Below are 19650 nucleotides of genomic sequence, written 5' to 3' on the forward strand. Positions count from 1 at the left end.
TGTGAGTGCTATGAAAACAGCTTTACATCATGGTGTTTAGGGAATCATGACAAGAAAAAATTTTGTTCATGTTCTGTTTCCGATGTTTTCTATTCTGGGTTGAATCTGTAGATGTGGAACCCACCAGTATGGTGGGCCAACTATGCAAGACACCTCTGTTTACTTGTCACACACATTGTTTTTTGTTTGTTTGTTTTCATTTAAACACACCTTGTTTGAAGCTCCTTTGTCTTGTTTCTGAAATTTCCCATCTTTATTTTTCTTCCCAATGGGCCCTTCCTTTGAGCTCTAGTAGTCCTTACAGTCACAAGTTGAAAGGCAGGCTGTTTTTCTTGTTCATCTTGTGGCCCCATAGACCCACTCTCTGTCTCATTGTTTCACTGGGTACCCATAGGATGCAGTTGTTGCTGTAACGGGAGATGGAGTAAATGATTCTCCGGCTCTAAAGAAGGCAGACATTGGGATTGCCATGGGGATAGCAGGTTCTGATGCTGCCAAAAATGCAGCCGACATGGTCTTGCTGGATGACAACTTTGCATCTATAGTCACAGGGGTGGAGGAAGGTGAGTGGGGTCTCAGGGTATCTTCCCAAGGACTGGAGTTGCCTGGCAGACTAGAAGCAAGTCCTATAAGGATATATCTTTGTCTAGGTCGCCTGATCTTTGACAACCTAAAGAAGACCATTGCATATACCCTGACCAAGAACATTGCTGAACTTTGCCCCTTTTTGATCTACATCATTGTTGGGCTCCCTCTTCCCATTGGCACCATTACCATCCTGTTCATCGACCTGGGCACAGACATTGTAAGTAGTTCTAAAGGGAATAGCATCTGATAACTGCCCCAGGGGATATAAAGTTCAGGGTTATTTCTTTCAAGAGCCATGAGATAGACAACTACACTCCAAAACAAGAGACTTAGGACATCTGTCAAGTGTTTGGAAATTAAAACCACTTCACTCTGGCTGGGGATGTAACTCAGTAGTAGAGTGGTTGCCTAGCATACATGATGCTCTGTGTTCAACTCTAGCCAAAAATAAATAAATACCACTTCACTCCATGTAGAACTTTTCAAGGCAAAGAGTCTTTGAGTTAGGATGTAGCTTAGTGGTAGAGCACCCCTCCTCAAAAAAAACATGAGTCTTGACCCTCCAAAAAAATATGCCATTGATCAGCTCCAACCCATGTGCCTTTCTATTGTTTGGGCAAGGAAAAATAACCACCCAAATAAATAGTTCCTGTGTTTGTTAAAGAATCTGATCTGGAAGCCCCTTATCTATACACACAGTACAAAGGAGCAGTTATGAGGACTTGTCTGACAATACTGCAACCTAATTCTTCCCATTTTCTAGTATGTAACCATTTAAACAAAACTTTGTGAAAGTTCCCCATGAGACTCTGGTTTACTCTGGACAAGAAGAAACAACAACAGAAAAAGCTGAATTCTCAGCACAAATATAACCCTGTAAATTGCCTCCTTCCCCATCTCATTTTATATAGTACTCAGGTATAATCCCTGTGTCTCAGAGAAACTAGAGCTGTCTTTACCTTTGAGGGGAGTCAAGATCCCCAGAGTAGATGATCATTTTCCAAGCCTTTTAAGTTTGATCACTTTTCTCCCCTGCAGTGGTTCTCCAAGTGTGAAACTTGTTAGAAATGCAAATTCTCTGACCCCAGACTTGACTTCCTGAATCAGGAAGTCTGGAGGTGGTGCCTAGGAATCTGTCTTTTAACTGGCCCACTTGCAGTAGAACCTGTGAGAGGACCAATGTTCTAGTACAGTGCTTCAGGATCCAGCTACACACCAAAGGGAGAAGTGGTACCAAAAATGGTCCCTGGAGAGGAAAAATATTTTGTGATTTAAAATGATCATTGTTTAGAACTGCCAGCACATTAGGTAATGATGAAAAGCAGGATGATTTTTAAATTCCATACAGTGTTGCCCCCGTTGCCTGCACCCTGAATGGACCAATTCCATACCTCCACCACCACTATTTTGCAATCCCCCACCCACACATGGCCCACCTTTGCTAGGCCATGGCTATTACCATCACTTTATGGATATACAGAGTATTTCAGTATTAAGCTTCCTGGGCCCTCTTCCCCTTTAGATCCCCTCCATTGCCTTGGCATATGAGAAAGCTGAAAGTGACATTATGAACAGGAAGCCTCGCCACAAGAAGAAAGACAGATTGGTAAACAAGCAACTTGCCATCTACTCTTACCTGCACATTGGTATGATGAGGGTATTTCCTCCTTGCCACACAGGGTCCTCCCCAGATAATTCATTTGAGTCCTAGGCATAGGCAGAATGTGTTTTCCTTTTGGGGGTGAGGTCAGGGTGGCAAGAGGGGCTGAGAGGAGTCTCAGGACAAACAAGGTAATTCTCTGAGGTCATCCTATGTCTCTATCTCTTACTCTTTCAGGCCTCATGCAAGCCCTGGGGGCTTTCCTTGTGTCTTTCACCGTCTATGCACAGGAGGGCTTTTGGCCTACCTCTCTCATTAACCTACGGGTAGAATGGGAAAAGGATGATGTGAATGACTTAGAAGACAGCTATGGTCAGGAATGGGTAAGTTGAGATCCCTGCCATCATCGTCGCTTGGTTCTTCCCTCCTTCCACAGCCCTGCCTGGACCAACATAGAACCTCTATTTTTCCAAACAGTCTTGAAACAAACTCTAGAAGCTGCTTAGTTAATAGGGTTTGTGGTTCCTCAGTGACACTGGTTTAGCCGTTGCTGGGACTTGGCCTCATTTTTCAAACTAAATGAGAAGTTCACTTTTTTACATTATTAGCTTTGCCAATGGTACAGAAGCACAACGGTGTCCACAGTTGGACCAAATAAGTTTACATCTTTTTCTATTCACCTGGTTCAAGGAAAAAGATACTTCACTCCAAACTCAAGGAGGTAGTCCACCCTCAATCTGGGTGAGTTTGGGGAAGGAGTCAAGCTTTATAGAAGAGCAGTAGAATCCCCCTGAAGTTTCCCTTCAAGGTCTCAGAGTCTTATCTTTCTCTTCCCATCGGCAGACTAGGTACCAGAGGAAATACTTGGAGTGGACAGGCTACACGGCCTTCTTTGTTGGCATCATGATCCAACAAATAGCAGATCTGATCATCAGGAAAACTCGGAGAAATTCCATCTTCCAACAGGGGCTCTTCAGGTACCTCCTATCCCTGACCTCGGTCCATGGGCCTACCTTGCTGGGATGACAAGGGTCTGCTGGCTTGCAGGACCCACCTATGGCCATGCTGTAATGCACAAGGCTCTGACTCCACCAGTGGCTTGGTCTGCTGGATACATGATCATGAAGCCACTGGAATTCAGAATCCATTTACTTTTGTGTGTATTACAGAAATAAAGTCATCTGGGTGGGAATCGCCTCACAGATAATCATCGCACTGATCCTTTCCTATGGCCTTGGGAGTGTCACAGCCCTAAGTTTTACTATGCTCAGGTGAGTTTGACTTTAACAGAATAGAGCAAAGAGCCAGACCCTGTTCTAACCTGTTCTAAACAAACACTAGGATTCTCACCAGCTCTTCCCTACAAAGTCTTTCCAAAGAAGTCAGACTGATGCCATGCTCTAAGAGCTCAGGCTTTGATCTTCCTAGTTTCCAAAAGAAGAAATGGTTTTTTCAGGCCTCACCAAACCATCTCCACCCACATCCAGCAGGTTGTGTCAAAGGCAGATATTGTTTCTAGCAGTCATAGTGAAGGTTAACTAAGGAGTTTTCCAGGTCTATGTTGTGTGACTCAGTGCATTTGTTATTTTTTCTAGTAAGATAGGGAAAACAAAGAGGAAGCTGCCCTGCCCATTGGTCAGGGACTGCACTATACCTTTGAACAAACTAGGGCTCACCTTCCTCCTCTCCACTTTCAGGCCTCAGTATTGGTTCGTGGCTGTACCACACGCCATCTTGATTTGGGTGTATGATGAAGTGAGAAAACTCTTCATCAGGCTCTACCCTGGAAGTGAGTAATGATATGGTTTTCTTTTCTCTCTCTCTCTCTCTCTCTCTCTCTCTCTCTCCCCCTCCCTCCTTCCCCCCTCCCTCTCTCTCTCTCTCTGGTGCTGGGGATTGAACCCATGGCCTCATGCATGCTACCAAGCTCCCTACCACTGAGCTATACCCCCAGCCTAGCAATATGATTTTTGAGCCTCTGTACCTGTTTCCATGGGCTTTCCATTTTTGATTTGTGTTTTTTCTATCTCTACAGGCTGGTGGGATAAGAACATGTACTATTAAGACTGCATCACTCACCAAGTTTCCCAGTAGCATATTGGGAACATTCTTCACCTTTTGGCTACTGTCTGGGAGATCTTTTGCAGTACGGACATCATCAAATCTATACAAGAGAGACTTTCATACAGAAAACTATATGAAACATACCCAATGTTTTGTACTTTAAATCTGATTCAACTGTTTATATAGAATTTTCATCTATCTCCATCTCCTTAATTTAAAATATGTGAACTTCTAGGTAATGGTATAAAGAAAAGCATGTTTATATGTATATAAAGCTCACTCTGTTCAGTAGTCTAATGTAACCCAGGCATCTGCTGGGGTCTGCTTTAAACCAGGACAGGATTATTCATACCTCACTTACCCTAGTAAAGGCACAATGACCCCCCTGAGATTTATGTGAATACTACCAAGAACATATTGCTCATTGTAACCATGCTTACAAAAGGCTAACTCAGCTCAATGTAGGAGGTAGAAGTGTTAGCAGGTGTATATCACAGCAATACAGATGACCTCAGTTTTGATTGAGACCTCCTTCTCTCTGTGACAGTTTCCCTGGTCTTGTCACCCTATCCCACCTCATGTCACCTTTTCAGCCCTTTTGTGCTCCCCCCCAGCACCCTCTATATCATCTCCAAACTAAAGCTCCAAGTCCATTTTGTATATCCTAACTCAGAATGCTCAACTCATCAAGGAGGCTTTTATTTACCAGGATTAAGCCCCAGCAGAGAGCCATTGTGAATTAAACAATAATATTTATTTCTTGAAGAACAGCCTCCAAACTCTCTGGCAATGATTTTATGTCAGTCATGTTTTGGTTGTAACTTGGATATATTCATGTGTGATTCATACATCATGTTGTCAGGCCTGAAGGGGCCTCATTTTTTAGTAAAAAATGTTTTCTAAAACTAGATCTCACTGTGGTGTTCTAACTTGAGTTTCTTCTAGAATGCAGAGCCCAGGACACAAAAAAAAAAAAAAAAATGAAATGTGATTTCCTTTTTTCATTTTTTTCCTTGCTCCTTCTCTTCATTTTACTTATCCATGGAAGGTAAGGTTTTCCTTCTGAACATTTCCTACATATACCTGCACTCCAGCGTGTGCCTCCATCCTGCCCACAACTCAGCTGAGACTCATTTCAGCAGCAGAACCCTAGGGAGAGTCATTTTCACGACCTTTTTCATCAATCAAAATCCCAAAACTAACTGATTTGATTGAACCTAAAAATTATATTTGGTTAAACTCTCCCAGTGGTCTCTCCCCCACTTGACACAAGGGCATCTGCTGTTGATGGCTGTAGGATGAGAGCTCTGGAACAGGGAAAGGGAAACTTAGAAACATATGTTCTCATGGTTCACATTTAGGAACATGAAAGAGGTAAGGGAGCCATCATAATTGTATGTAAATAGATTATAACATCCAATGCGTATTGTGTGTATCAACTTAAGCTAAAATAATGTCACTATTCTCATGGATTTTAATCTCTAGTTTCAGCCACAATTATCTTGAGGTTAATCTCCCATTAGTAGTTCAGTGAACTGGAAACCCTTTCTAGGGTAGTTGGAGCAGTGTAGCATTGCCTCATTCCAGTCCCAACGAGGCAGTTAATGCTTTCTAGGCTTCAGCTGTGAATAATTTGTCATTTCTTTTTCCTGCCAAGTTGCCCAAGTGCTCTATAACACTTGGCAGCTCTTTGTCCTGCCAGAGCCAGCAGGAGGTTGTTAATATGGCACAAAACCATAAAACTTTGGAGCCTTTGCAGTGGCACATGCCTGTAATCCCAGCAACTCAGGAGGTTGCTGAGGCAGGAAGATTGCAAGTTTAATGCCAAACTCAGCATATAGTGAAACCCTCTCTCAAAATAAAAAATAAAAAGGACTGGGGATGTAGGTCATTGCTAAAGCAATCCCCAGTACAAAAAAACATTTTTAAGAAAACTTTATTTGAGGTAGGAGTAAGTTTGAAAGGATTTAAATTTGAAGAAGCTGCTTAACAGGAACTGTATCTAGAATTACTTTCAGTTTAGTTACCTGTTCTTGCAAAATGTTGGCACTCAAATATTTGTAAAATGAACATATAACTGATTTAAGGAATCCCAGAAATGAGACATGTATAACAAGTAGCTTTATGAAGTTGCAGACAAAAGGCAATAAAATCCTGTCTTAGGGTTTTGTTTTATTTCGTTTTCAGGGGATAGTACTTAATTACCCCAAAAAGTCCTAGTTTTTAGAAAAAAATAATAATAAACCAGGTGTGATGGCACATACCTGTAATCCCAGTGAGAGACCTGAGGAAGGAGGATTGCTAACTCAAAACCAGCCTCAGCAATTTAGCAAGGCACTAAGCAACTTTAGCGAAAACCTGTCTCAAAATAAAATTTTTAAAAAGGACTGGAGTTGTGGCTCAGTAGTTAAGCACCCCTGGGTTCAATAACCAGTACCAATAATAATACAGTTCATTTAAGGCTAGTTGGTGTGGCAGAGTAACTCAAAGATATAAGACTATGCTCAATTCATACACATGTACTTTTTTGTTGGTACTGAGGATTGACCAAAGTCACCGGGTTTACAGGCATGTATTACCATACCCAGCCCATATTTACTTTTTAAAAGTGTCTTTTTTATTCTGATTATAAAATTGTAGCTCACTTAAGAAAATTTTGAAGGGTACATACCTATACTCCCAGCTACTCATGAGGCCAAGGCAACCTGGGCAACATAGAGAACGCTTCTCTTTACAAAAAAAAAAAAAAAAAAAAAGAAAAAAAGAAAAGAAAAGAAAAGGGAAAAAGAAAATATGGAATAAACAAGAGTAAAATTAAAATTAAAATCCTCATGAATTTCACTAGTCGTTACTATACCTAAAAGGAAGAATAGTTCTTTCTTTGGGTTTTTTTCTATACTTTTGTTTAGGCAAAATTAAAATAAACTATTCTGCCTTTTTTGTTTAACATTGAAAATCATGTTAATGGTGCCAGGGGTGTAGCTCAGTGGTAGAGACTGGCCTAGTATACATAAGGCCCTGGATTCAATCTCCAGCACTGAAGAAAAAATGAAAAAGAACTAATGACTCTGTGGTATACTATATTGAGAGTGCTCTAACCATATAAATTTATTCCTACTATTCACCTTTCTTTAAAAGGCTGAATCTTATCCTTAAATCTTTTACCACATCTCCAATTTTTTATAGATTTCTCAAAAATGGAATTAAAAACATTTTCAAGGCTCTCATCACACATTGCCAAATTTATCTTCCGATAAGCTATGTCAATTTACTTGCCAACAGTAATGATAAAGGGAACATTTATCTTGTCTGACATTAGAATATGAAAGATCTGTCAATTATGAGAGATTTTCATTCATTCAGCAAAGATGTAGGAAGTGCTCCTATACAACCTGAGAACACAGCAAGGAGCAAGGAGCTAGACAGAGCATGAGACTGGGGAGGTAGCTCAATGACAGAATGCTTGCATAGCATGTGCTGAGGCCCTGAGCTCAATCCCCAGCACCATCACCAAAAAAGAAAAAAGAAAGAAGAAAAAGTATCATGATGCTAGCACTTCAGTGAAAGGACAGGAGAAAACATAAAAACTGTAATAAAGAGTTTGAAAAGACGTAACAAGGCTCAGATAGTTATAGATCAGCTGAAGGCAGGTAAGCCTGTTTTAAAAGGATGGTCAGGAAAGCCCTTATCCTGGAGGCAAATGAAGAGTGTCACTGGAAGAGGTTCCTGGAAAGGAAAAGGAGACCTCAACTCAGCCCTAGAGGGTTCTTGACTTACACTACAGAAAGGAATTTCAGGGTGCCACAAAAGAGACACAAGAAGTTTTTGATTTGTTTTGTCTTCTTTTTTTAGGAAAGGAAGGAAATTTAATTAGAAAAGCAAACAACAAAGCAGGATATACACTCAAAGGGAGAGGGAGTGCAGGCACTCCAGAGTGAGATGTACTTCAGAGGCTTCAGGCTTCTTTTAAATGAAATGGATGAAATTGAGAATATCATGCTAAGTGAGATAAGCCAATCTCAAAAAACCAAAGGAAAAATGATCTCACTGATAAGCGGATGATGACACATAATGGGGGGTGGGAGGGGGGCAAGAATGGAGGAAGGAAGGACTGTATAGAGGGAAAAGAGGGGTAGGAGGGGTGGGGGGGAAAGGGAAAAATAACAGAATGAATCAAACAACATTACCCTATGTAAATTTATTACACAAATGGTATGCTTTTACTCCATGTACAGAGAAACAACATGTATCCCATTTGTTTACAATAAAAAAAAATTGGTCTAAAAAAAAAGAAAAGAAAAGCATGAGGCGTGGCATCAGCCTAATAAACTGAATTCCTTTGATTGTAGTACACAGATCAGGCCTGGTGGTCTGGTTCTTTTCAAAATCTTCAGGGTAACATTATCTAGTTAATATATAAAACTTGGACAATACCCATATTATGGGTTCTCTAACAATCTCTTTCTCTAAACTTCTTTTAATCAGTCTAAAAATACATTCTGGCTGGGTCGTGGTGGCACACACCTGTAATCCCAGTGAGTCGGGACGCTGAGGCAGACAGATTGCAAATTCAAGGCCAGCGTGGGCAATTTAGCAAGACCCTGTCTCAAAATAAAATAAAAAGGGCTGAGGATGGACTGGGGTTGTGACTCAGTGGTAGAGCACTTGCCTAGCATGTGTGAGGCACTGGGTTAAATTCTCAGCACCACATTTAAATAAAGTACATACATTGACAACTAAAATGATTTTTTTAAAGAAAAAAAAGTAGATAACTCACCAAAAAAAAAAAAAAAAAAAAAAAAGGCTGTGAGGATGGAGCCCAGTGGCAGAGCACCCTTGAGTTCCATCCTCAGTACCTCAAAAAAATAAATAAATAAAAATACCTCATATAAACTAACAAAGTATATAGGCACTAATTAACTGTATTTACAGTACTCTAAGACTTACTAGACCTTTTAATGATTCAGGCCTGGAGGAAAACAGGCTTGGGGGGTGAAAGTGAAGGCATTCATAGAGTTTTTAGATTTAAAGCTAGAGTCTGTCTTTCCTTCTGTCTCCTTTCTACCTATCCTTATTTTTTTCTAAAATACCTGAGGAGCAGCTACTGCTAAGAACAGAGAGAATTCCAGGATGAGGGGACAGCATGACCAAAACTTTGGGAGGACAGAGTATGACCCAACAGAAACAGGAACAGCAATGGGAAGCTGGAGAAAGGAAACATCTTATCTTATAGGGTCTCAAAGACCATGTGATTCAGTTGGATTTCATTAGAAACAAACTATTGAAGATGATTCATAAAGGCAGGGTCCTGATCACAGTTGATGTATTAAGATTAATTTAGTCTCTGTAAAGGATGGGGGGAGAATGGAGGCAAGGGGTGAGTTCATAAGCCAGGATAGCCATGACTTCACCTAGGCTGTGGTGAAGGGTGTGGGACCACCAGGAGAGGCAGCTGACTGTGTGAGCAAGTGTGTGTATTTGTGGGTACCTTCAACTGGATAAACAGATTCCTATGGAAGAATTTTGTAAGGGAGATCACCTGTAGATGATTCAAGACATGTTCAACTCATTTCTCCAAAAGACCAACACTACCTTGATTGACCACATCATGATCAAGATGGAGGAAAGAAGACATTGAAGCAAGAACACAATTTTCCCCTAACCCAGGATGTCCAATGCATGCCTTTGATAAAAGAGAAATTCTGAAATGGCCTAAATTTAATTGCAAGGACCTAATAATGGAGGGGAGAAGAGCTGGAGGAGGTTAACCAGTTACCAAGTTACAGGCTAAGAACAAAAAACTATTTAGCCTTCTTGAATGTATGTTTAAATCTTAGTTCAAATTCCATCAACCCCCATCTCATCCTGCTTATGACCCCAACCAATCCAGAAGCAACAATTACCTCTACTGATGGAAGACTCTCCTCCTAACCCAAAGCTTTCCTTTCATATAACCAGGCCCCTCTTATAGCCAATGAAGAATCAACATAAACAATTTATGCCTTTCTTCTCCAAATTTTTATTATTAATAAAAAATGCTCAAGGGTGTAGTTCATGGTTGAGCCCTACCTGGCACCCATTGGGCCCTGGTTTCCATCCCCAATACTGGAAGAAAATGAAAAGGACAGTAACAATAGCTGATAATCTATTAAATTCTTATGTGCTGGCCACTGTGGTAACTTAAAGGCACGATCTCATTAATGCTTACAACAATCCCATTGACTGGTCAGTAGGCCAGTGTCAGCCTTTCCCTCAGAATAAGGAAAATGAGCCCTAGGAGTCAGTGACTTGCCCAGTTTTGTGGATTTCTCCTGCTCCAAAAAACTTCCCTACAGCTCTGCATTCTGTTTTATAGCAGGATACAAAGAACTGATAGCAATGCAAAGCATTTCTTGTCTGTAGCTATGCAAATGAATCCAGTTCTGAGGACAACCATCCCTCCCCTGGAAAAGCCAGTTCTGCTCTCTTTGCACAACCACCCCACATTCCCTGACTGTAGATAAACAAGACAAGGTCTCACTAAGTTGCTGGGGCAGGCCTCAAACTTGAGATCTTCCTGCCTCAGTCTCCTGAGTTGCTGAAATTACAGGCGTGCACCACTGTGCCTGGCCTTCTATCCCTTTAAAAAGAATCAGTCTTTTACCTTAAACTTTTATCTTAGAACCTCCGGATCAAGAAGATAAAATTCCCTAAATTGGTTCCATTATATTAGAGGGGAGGGTCAGGAAAAGAGAATCAGTCAGGGGAGAAAGGAGCCTGCCTGAGAACTGGTCTGAAGTAGAAAAAAACAGCATAATGAAGCAAAAGTGGCAACAGCAAATGAACTGTAGAGAGTGGGTGTGAGAGTTCAGGGATTGGGTTCTGGCTGGGCACACTTGGCATTGTCTAGCTGAAAAAGACTGAATTTGGGGGCCACACTCTTTAATTAAGAACAACGTCCTCATGCTAAGAGTGGAAGCTGAAGGGCTGCAACCCCCACACCTGAAGGGTATCAAAGATGGAGATTGTCCCCTGCCCCAGCCAGTTGAGCACTGCCCAACTAAAGCAAGGTGCTAAGTAACTCAGTGAGACCCTTTCTCTAAATAAAATACAAAATAGTGCTGGGGATGTAGCTCAGTGGTCAAGTGCTCCTGAGTTCAATCTCTGGTGTCAAAAAAAAAAAAAGGTGGTGGGGGCTGGGGATGTAGTTCAGTGGCACAGCAACCCTGGGTTCAATCCCAGGACGAAAAAAGTTAAAAATAAAACTAATAATAATAAAATGGGATTTCTCCCTCCTATTTTTATCCTTTTGACTAATTATATACCTGCCATGTACACACCACTGGGCTTATCAGTGCTATGCCAGCCTCAAGAGAAAATAATGCAATGGGGAAGATATGTTTGTCAAGAAACTGTCAATCAAGGACAGGATATGGTGCAGTCAGCAAGAGGAACTCAGGGCTGTGTGTGTTCAGAGAGACCTCACCCACCAGGCAATAGCAGAAGACATGCCAGGGGGCCAGGCATGAGAAGGTGGAATTTCAACAGCAGGGATAAGGAAGAGGAAAGGGCAGGGTCCAGGTGATGTCCTTGTAAGCCAATTCCCTCCATGGCTAAGTCACAACAGGGCAGAATACCGGTGGCCTGGATCCAGCATGTCACCACGGTGGTGGGGGAGAGATGTAGTATCTGTTGACTAAACCCAATAGAGACAGAAATAAGATTGCCTACAGGAGGAAAACTAGTCAAGGGCCACAGCAGAGATGTGCAAAAAGTCACCTCACATAAGGAGATGGTGGTGCTCAGTCAGAAAGAGGCCTATCAACAACAAAGACAAAGAAAAGGAATAGACCCCAGTGTGTATTCACCCAAGCCCTGTGAAAGGGAGGGGGCTGGTCCCACTGAGTCATGAGAATGGCATCTCCAGAAGGTCTCATCTTCATTTGGGGACAGGTATGTCAGGCCCACTACTGAGTCACGTAACCACATCTGCCTACTCTAATTCCACACTCACTAGTCAACATTTTGATTTCTGAAGCAACCAAGGGAAAGAAGGCCTGGCTGGGGGATGTGAGGACCTTGTGCCCTTGGCAATGACCTCATATTGTAAGTGATTAAGCTGGCCTCTGGTTTGTACACCTGAGCCTCCATGAGCCCAGTTATGGTGAAATCAGCCTCTGTGGAACTATCAACTCCCCAGAGAACACTGCCCAATTAGGACCCTACTCTCCTCCTCAAATGTCCAGGGTTTGCAAACTAAGCTGGTTCAGGCTCCAAGTGCCATTGTGTGTGGGGGGCAGGGTGATGTTGGAAGTATGTCAGGATGACATTCAGGAGGCAACAAAAGCAAGAAATACCAAGCTCTGGGGACCTGTGAGGATGAAGCTTGGATATACCAAGTGCCTGGAAGGTTCCCAGGGCCCTCCAGCAGCTCAGAAGGTGCTTGCTGACATTGTGGGAACATCCCATATCATCACATGCACCCTTCGCCATGCACCCTAACCCACTGACACAGGCCTGGACTCTGCCCCTCAGGAAGCTGAGCCAGTTGAGGCCTTGATGCTTATTGCTGGCTTGCTGGAAATGCTTCTCCCAAACGTCCCTGGGCTTCTTTCTCAGATCTCAGATCTGCCAACCACTATACACACCCCAATACTTGTAGTGCCAACCTTCCCTTCTCTTTTCCCCTTTGCCTTTCTCCACAGCAATTCTCAGAATCTGACATGCTCCATGTTTTGTGTGCTGGTCTATCTGATAACCCCCTTCTCCATCAATGAACCCTGAACACAAACTCCAGCAGGATAGGAACTGGTCTCCTGGGTTCACTGCTAAAGCTGCATAGTAAAGGAAGAATTGGAGAGTGGAGCAGACAGCAATGAGAGGATGAGTCAGGAAAGGGACATAGAATGATGGAAAAACCTGTGTTCAGGAGGTCGGAGGAAAGAGGATAGGCCAAGTCTGGAATCTGCGATAAAGTTGTTCCCAGTGGAAAAATGTCGCTGGCTCTTTGCGGTTCCAAAATCCGTGGATATTTGTCACCACCTGCAGCAACAACTTGCACGGGTCTTATGGGTGGTGGAGTGGAAACTGATGCACTTCTATCTTTCTCTTTAGTGCACTGCTATCTTGCTTGTTTACGTATAGAGGATAGAGGAAATGAGGTTTACTTGCTTTGAGAGGAGAGAGAGAGAGACTTTGCTCATCAGAGAGAAAGAGACTTTGCTTAAGAGAGACTTTGAAAGAAGGACAGGCTTTGCTTAGAGGAAGAGAGACTTGCTACGCCTGCTAGCTGCTGCCGCGCGCGTCTTCTACTAGCTGCTGCTGTGTGTTTTCTTCTCTCTGGCTGCTGCCGCGCGTGTGTCCTAGCTGCTTCCGTGTGTGTCTTCTTCTACTGCTTTTCTGCTAATGGCTGCTGTCCTCTGTCTCACTTCACCAATGCTTATATCACCTCCAGGAGGCAGAGAGCAGGGCCACGCCTCTTACTCAAAGATTAGGCTAGTCGCTTGGAGCAGGCAATTAGTGCTCGAGAACACATGCGCATACATTGTGTGCGTGGACGAGAAAATCACCTGAGTGTACTCATGTCAATTAACCTCCTCGCTGCCAATGTGATCAACATGGCACAGCCCCCAACAGAAAAATGTCCTGGGCTTTGGAGTCAGACAGAGCTAAGTTGATATATTTTCTGCTGTTTATTTTATTTCTCATGATTTTCATTATATTGTCCTTAAAATAGAGAAAATACCTAGTTCATGGACAGTTGAATTAACTGTGAAGCATAATATAATACACCCAAAACCTTTTAGTTCCCACTTTTTTTTTTCACTGTAACCCAGCAAATGCAAATCTACACTCATAGACACATATAATAATTTTAATAAATGGGGTCATATTATACTATGCATTTTCACATGCAATTTTTTTTTTCTTTTTTTTTTTTGTATCAGGGATTGAACTCAGGGGTACTTATACCAGGGATTGAACTCAGGGGCACTTAACTACTGGGCCACATCACAAGCCCTTTTTTAATTTTATTTTTTATTTTTGTATTTTATTTAGAGACAAGGTCTTGCTGAGTTGCTTTGGGCCTTTCTAAGTTGCTAAGGCTAACTTTGAACTCATGATCCTCCTCCCTCAGTCACCGAGCCACTGGGACTACAGGCATGCACCACCAGGCCCAGTTTCACATGCAGTCTTTTTCTTTCTTTTCTCTTTCTACCCCACTCACCCCCAGTACTGGGGATTGAAGGGAGGAGTGGTTTACCAATGAGCTACATACTCATCCCTTTTTTGGGTACTGGGGTTTGAACTCGGGGCACTCAACCACTGAACCACTTCCCTAGCCCTATTTTGTATTTTATTTAGAGACGGGGTCTCACTGAGTTGCTTAGCACCTCATTTTTGCTGAAGCTGGCTTTGAACTCATGATCCTCCTGCCTGGGTCTCCTGAGTTGCTGGGATTACAGGCATGTGCCACTACACCCAGCATTTTTTTTTTTTTTTTTCCAAATTTTGAGTTAAGTTGCCCAGGCTGTGAATCTCCTGCCTCAGTCTCCTGAGTTGAAATTATATGAATGTGCAACAGCCCCCAGCTTATTTTTCTTTTTAGATTGCTTCTTCCTACTTCTCCGCCAGTCTGCATCACCTGACTCTGGGTAACCTATATTAGCATTGTGGCATACAGGCTTCCTCATTCTTCTCTATGCTCCAATAATCACAAAGAAATAAAAATTACCAGGGCAGTAATAATGCAGTGTAAAACTTGAAAGAACTGAAAATAAAACAAATATTACTTTTGCAAATATGTAGAAAGTAGCTTGACAAATACATGTGATGCCCTAATGTTTGCATTCACCAGAGTCATTTGAGAAAAGCCTACTGTTGATTATCCCAGAGGTAGCAGCCTATACACACTTTTCCTCAAGACGAGATAGAACATGCTTAGTCAATGACCAGACTAAGAGGAATCATGCCCTCTAGTTCTTGTATATTTCTCACAGAGACTAGTATAGTTTTAGGAAAATAAGGGACTCTCAATTCAGATGCTCCTGGACTTAATAATAGGTCCTCTCCCCCAATAAACCCATAGAAAATTGAAAATATTGTAAGTTTAAAATGCATTTAAAATCCCAGTGACTCAGGAGATTGAGGCAGGAGGCCCACCTGGGCAACATGGTGAGACTCTGTCTCAAAATGAAAAACTAGAAAGGGCTGGGGATGTAGCTTGGTGGCATAGCACCTCTGGGTTCAATCCCCAGTAAAAATCCCCAGAAAAAAAAAAAAATCATTGTTCCTAACCAACAAAACATTATATGGCTTAGGCTAACCTACCTTAAATGTGCTCAGTACATTCCTATTAGCCTTCAGGTGGGCAAATCATGTAACACAAAGCCTATTTTATACGAGTGTTGAGTATCTCATATAATTTATTTAATATTGTACTGAAAAATGAAAAATAGAATGTTTGCATGGGTACTAACTATTAGCATACAAAGCAGGAGACACACATGGGCATTTTGTATACATTATGGGATTCAAAAAATTCTGTCAATACTGACACTGTCGAGCACATACATGTCAAAATTCAAATATATAATTATGGTTTCTACTGAATGTACATTGCTTTTGTGTCATCTTAAAGTCAAAAAAAAAAAAGTCGAACCCCTGCAAATTGGTTTCATATTCATCAAAGGAGTGAACAAGTCAGAAAGTAAGCTGAAAAAAAATGAAATTAAATTACATTAAATTAAATTTAAAAAAAAGAAAGTAAGTAAGCTGAGCCATCTGAGGTCCTATTAGTGACCAAAGATACATTAATAAGCAGTCACTAATGAAACTATGGTTTGTAGTTTGAGCACACAGAGAAATGATCTCTGTCTCTGTATTTTCAAACTTCATTTACAAAGTCGGGCCTCCTTTCCTTCTCCTGCTGCCCCTGTCCTTCACACTAACTCAATTCTTTCCCCCACTGTATCTCCTTTCACCAGTCTGGCCAACCCTCCTCATCTTTGTTACTCTTGGTCTCTCAGCAGCCTTTTATACCATATTCTAGAAATGTCTTTCTCTTTGGTCACTCTGACTGAGGAGAGTGGGAAAGAGCCATGTCAACATGCCATCATTGAACACCTGTGGGCCATCATTGGGAATCAGAACAGCATAAAGATGGTTTCTAATATGAGCCCTGGAGCCAGACTATGTGGATTTTATCAAAGCCACTAACAAAGACTACCAGTAACATCACTGTAGTCAAAATTAGATTTAGTCTACTTGCTGCTTCAAAGGAGAATGTCTACCAGTAAAACCATGGTTCTCTAGGTAAGATAGAATTCGAGGGATAATGATAGGATTTGGTATATGCTGGAAATCCCGAGAACATAGGGGAGCCAGAGCCAGGGCCAGATTGGCAGTCAGATATCTTGATCGTTCTATCTAGCAGGTAGGAGGATTTAAAGGAGGCTATCAAGAAAGTAGATCAGACTGGTTGTCAGGTGTCTTGATCATTTTATCTAGGAGGTAGGAGGACTTAAAGGAGACTAACGCTGTCATGAGTAAAGAAAGCAATGTTAACTGACAGAGAGATATGTGGTTATTTCTAGTTGCAGAGCATTCTTGTCTCTTTATAAGTTCAGACTTGATTATATAGAAGTTGTATTTCCATCCCATCCCCAGGAAACTATGAAAGTTTATAAACTATGAAATTTGTTCATGTTCAGTCAGGAAATTTTTAATAATCTGTCAGCTAAAAAGATTGAATGAATTACTCTCTACTTATTTGCTGTGAAGTTTCATACAAATGACTCTCTGTGGTTTAGTTTCTTCATCTGAAAAATGGCAAAAATAATAATAGCTGACAGAAGTGTTGGGAAGATTTGAAAAGTTAATACACATAAAGTGCTAAGTATAGTGTGTCACACATAGTAAGCACTCAATAATCTTTAGCTATTATTTACCAAAATGATTCTCACGATCATTATCACAACTTTCCATTAACTTAGAGTAGACTAAGGAAAATGCTGAAGAAAAATACTTCCAAGTAGCCTGATCACTTATGTGTGCACCCATGCATATACACACAAATGCACATATATGACTAGATCCAAGGTACTAGATTTTCAATTCCACTCTCTCAAGAAGCAGCTTAAAAGGCAGAATAAAAGTCCTTAATCAGCCTTGGCAAGAAAGTTACATTACAGATAAAGTGAAAACCCGAAGAGAAAAAATGCCAGGGAGGTTTTTCTGGCTCCTGAAATTCCCCAAGTATCTTTCCAAGTGCTGGTTTTCCCAAACTAAGTATCATCTGAGTCTAATAAGAAAATTAAGCACTAATAAAAATCACAACTGACTGTTAGTTAACTAAAAATATCCTAGAATCTTTTGTATTAGGAGATGACTTTATCATTTATCGTCCAAACTGGGACACTTTTGAAAATAAAAGAAAGTGCGTTTAGTAATCATGCCCAGAGAAGAAACATAAGCCAGTATGTTCTGGGCCAATCAGTATGCATGGCCATCCTGTGTATTAGGTAGCATGACCTGACAGGAAAAGCTCAGTCCTTCAGGCAGAACTTCCTGTTCAAACTTATTTATGGATTAGTCATTGAAATATTCTGTGCCTCAGTTTCCTCACATATAAGATAGAGCAGACACAAAGCAAAGGAAACAAGGCTACTTCCAAATTTGTTGCTGTTTGACGCTTACCAGGAGAGGACTGGGTTCTGCCTTCTGCAATCTTTACCAATCAGATTTTAATGCTTCCTTCATGTTGGTAGGGGAGTTTTTGACCCTAGTCTGATCCTCTCATCCTATCATGGCAACCATCCTATTCAGGGTGGCTTCATCTACAAGTAAATTCTGTTAATGCAGGTTCTGGGATCAGTCACCAGGAAGACTTAATCTTAGTACATCTACACTATTAATGAAATTTTCATTCTGAAATATGTTGAGAAACCTATGACCATAAATCCTAACTCAATAATGATCTCAGTTAACCCTGTCAGGAGTTAGCACCATAGGCCTTTCCTCTTTTTTATTTATTTATTTATTTAATTTTACAGACTGCATTTTGGTTCATTGTACACAAATGGGGTACAACTTTTTGTTTCTATGGTTGTGCACGATGTAGATTCATACCATTCATGTAATCATGCATGTACATAGGGTAATGATGTCTGTCTCATTCCACCATCTTTCATACCTCCGCCTCCTCCTCCCTCTCATTTCCCTCTATGTAATCTAAAGTTCCTCCATTCTTCTCTTACCTCCTGCCTCCCCGCCCCCATTATGTATCATCATCCACTTATCAAGGAAAATATTTGGCCTTTGGTTTTTTGGGATTGGCTTATTTCACTAAGCATGATATTCTCCAATTCCATCCAAAAAACACACAAATGCCATAATATTATTCTTCTTTATGACCAAATAATATTCCATTGTGTATATATACCACAGTTTCTTTATCCATTCATCTGTTGAAGGGCATCTAGGTTGGTTCCACAATCTAGCTATTGTGAATTGAGCTGCTATAAACATTGATGTGGCTGTCACTGTAGTATGCTAATTTTAAGTTCTTTGGGTATAAACCAAGGAGTGGAATAACTGGGTTGAAAGGTGGGTTCATTCCAAGTTTTCTGAGGAATCTCCACACTGCTTTCCAGAGTAGCTACACCAATTTGCAGCTCCACCAGCAACGTATGAGTGTGCCTTTTTCCCCACATCCACACCGACATCTATTATTGCTTGCATTTTTTATAATAGCCATTCTATTTGGAGTAAGATGAAATCTTAGAGCTCCTTGACATATCTCTTAATCCAATCCCTTTGTTTCTGCCTGTTTATTCTCACACTTAGTACACCTGATATTTTTCTAAAGTTACTTGATTATTCATTAGCCTTAAAAGTAATTTAAAGAAATCCTGTGACCCTGCCATGTTATTGGTTTGCATTTTACTGCTTATTACTAACTACAACCCAACACCAACTACTTGGGAGGCTGAGGCAGAAGAATCAGAAATTCAAGATCAGCCTGGGCAACTTAGTAACATATTGTCTCAAAATAAAATTTAAAAATGGGCTAGGAATGTATGCCCAAGGCCCTGAGTTCTATGCCCAGTACTGGGAGAAAGGAAGGAAGGAAGAAGAGAGAGAGAGAGAAAAGAAGAAGGAGGAAAGAGGAGAGGAGAGGAGAGGAGAGGAGAGAAAAAAACAATGGTACATCAATCAACACAGGTACAGAGCCCTACTATGTGCCAAGAACTGTGCTAGGCACTCATAGTATTGCTTTATTTGGTGCTTATTATTTGCCAGGCATGGTTCTAAGCACACATATATGTTAATTCATTAATCTCTGCAACAATCTCAAGAAGTGAATGACATTATTATTATTATCCCATTTTATTTTTTTTACTTTTTTGCTGAAATGG

The 19650-nt window shown here is 41.1% G+C and overlaps 1 protein-coding gene across 1 annotated transcript in view; it reads left to right on the forward strand.

The window, feature by feature from the left end:
• Positions 1–5150, forward strand: part of ATP12A (ATPase H+/K+ transporting non-gastric alpha2 subunit) — a 30455-nt gene extending 25305 nt beyond the window's left edge. The window contains 8 exon segments of the mRNA XM_079136860.1: positions 395–563; positions 651–805; positions 2111–2234; positions 2426–2571; positions 3032–3165; positions 3358–3459; positions 3886–3977; positions 4224–5150. Of these exon segments, the coding sequence (XP_078992986.1) occupies positions 395–563; positions 651–805; positions 2111–2234; positions 2426–2571; positions 3032–3165; positions 3358–3459; positions 3886–3977; positions 4224–4252 (951 nt within the window). The 3' untranslated portion in view covers positions 4253–5150.
• Positions 5151–19650: the final 14500 nt, after the last annotated feature.

The sequence above is a fragment of the Sciurus vulgaris genome, assembly GCF_902686455.1.
Source record: "Sciurus vulgaris genome assembly, chromosome: 4".
Classification (NCBI taxonomy): domain Eukaryota; kingdom Metazoa; phylum Chordata; class Mammalia; order Rodentia; family Sciuridae; genus Sciurus; species Sciurus vulgaris.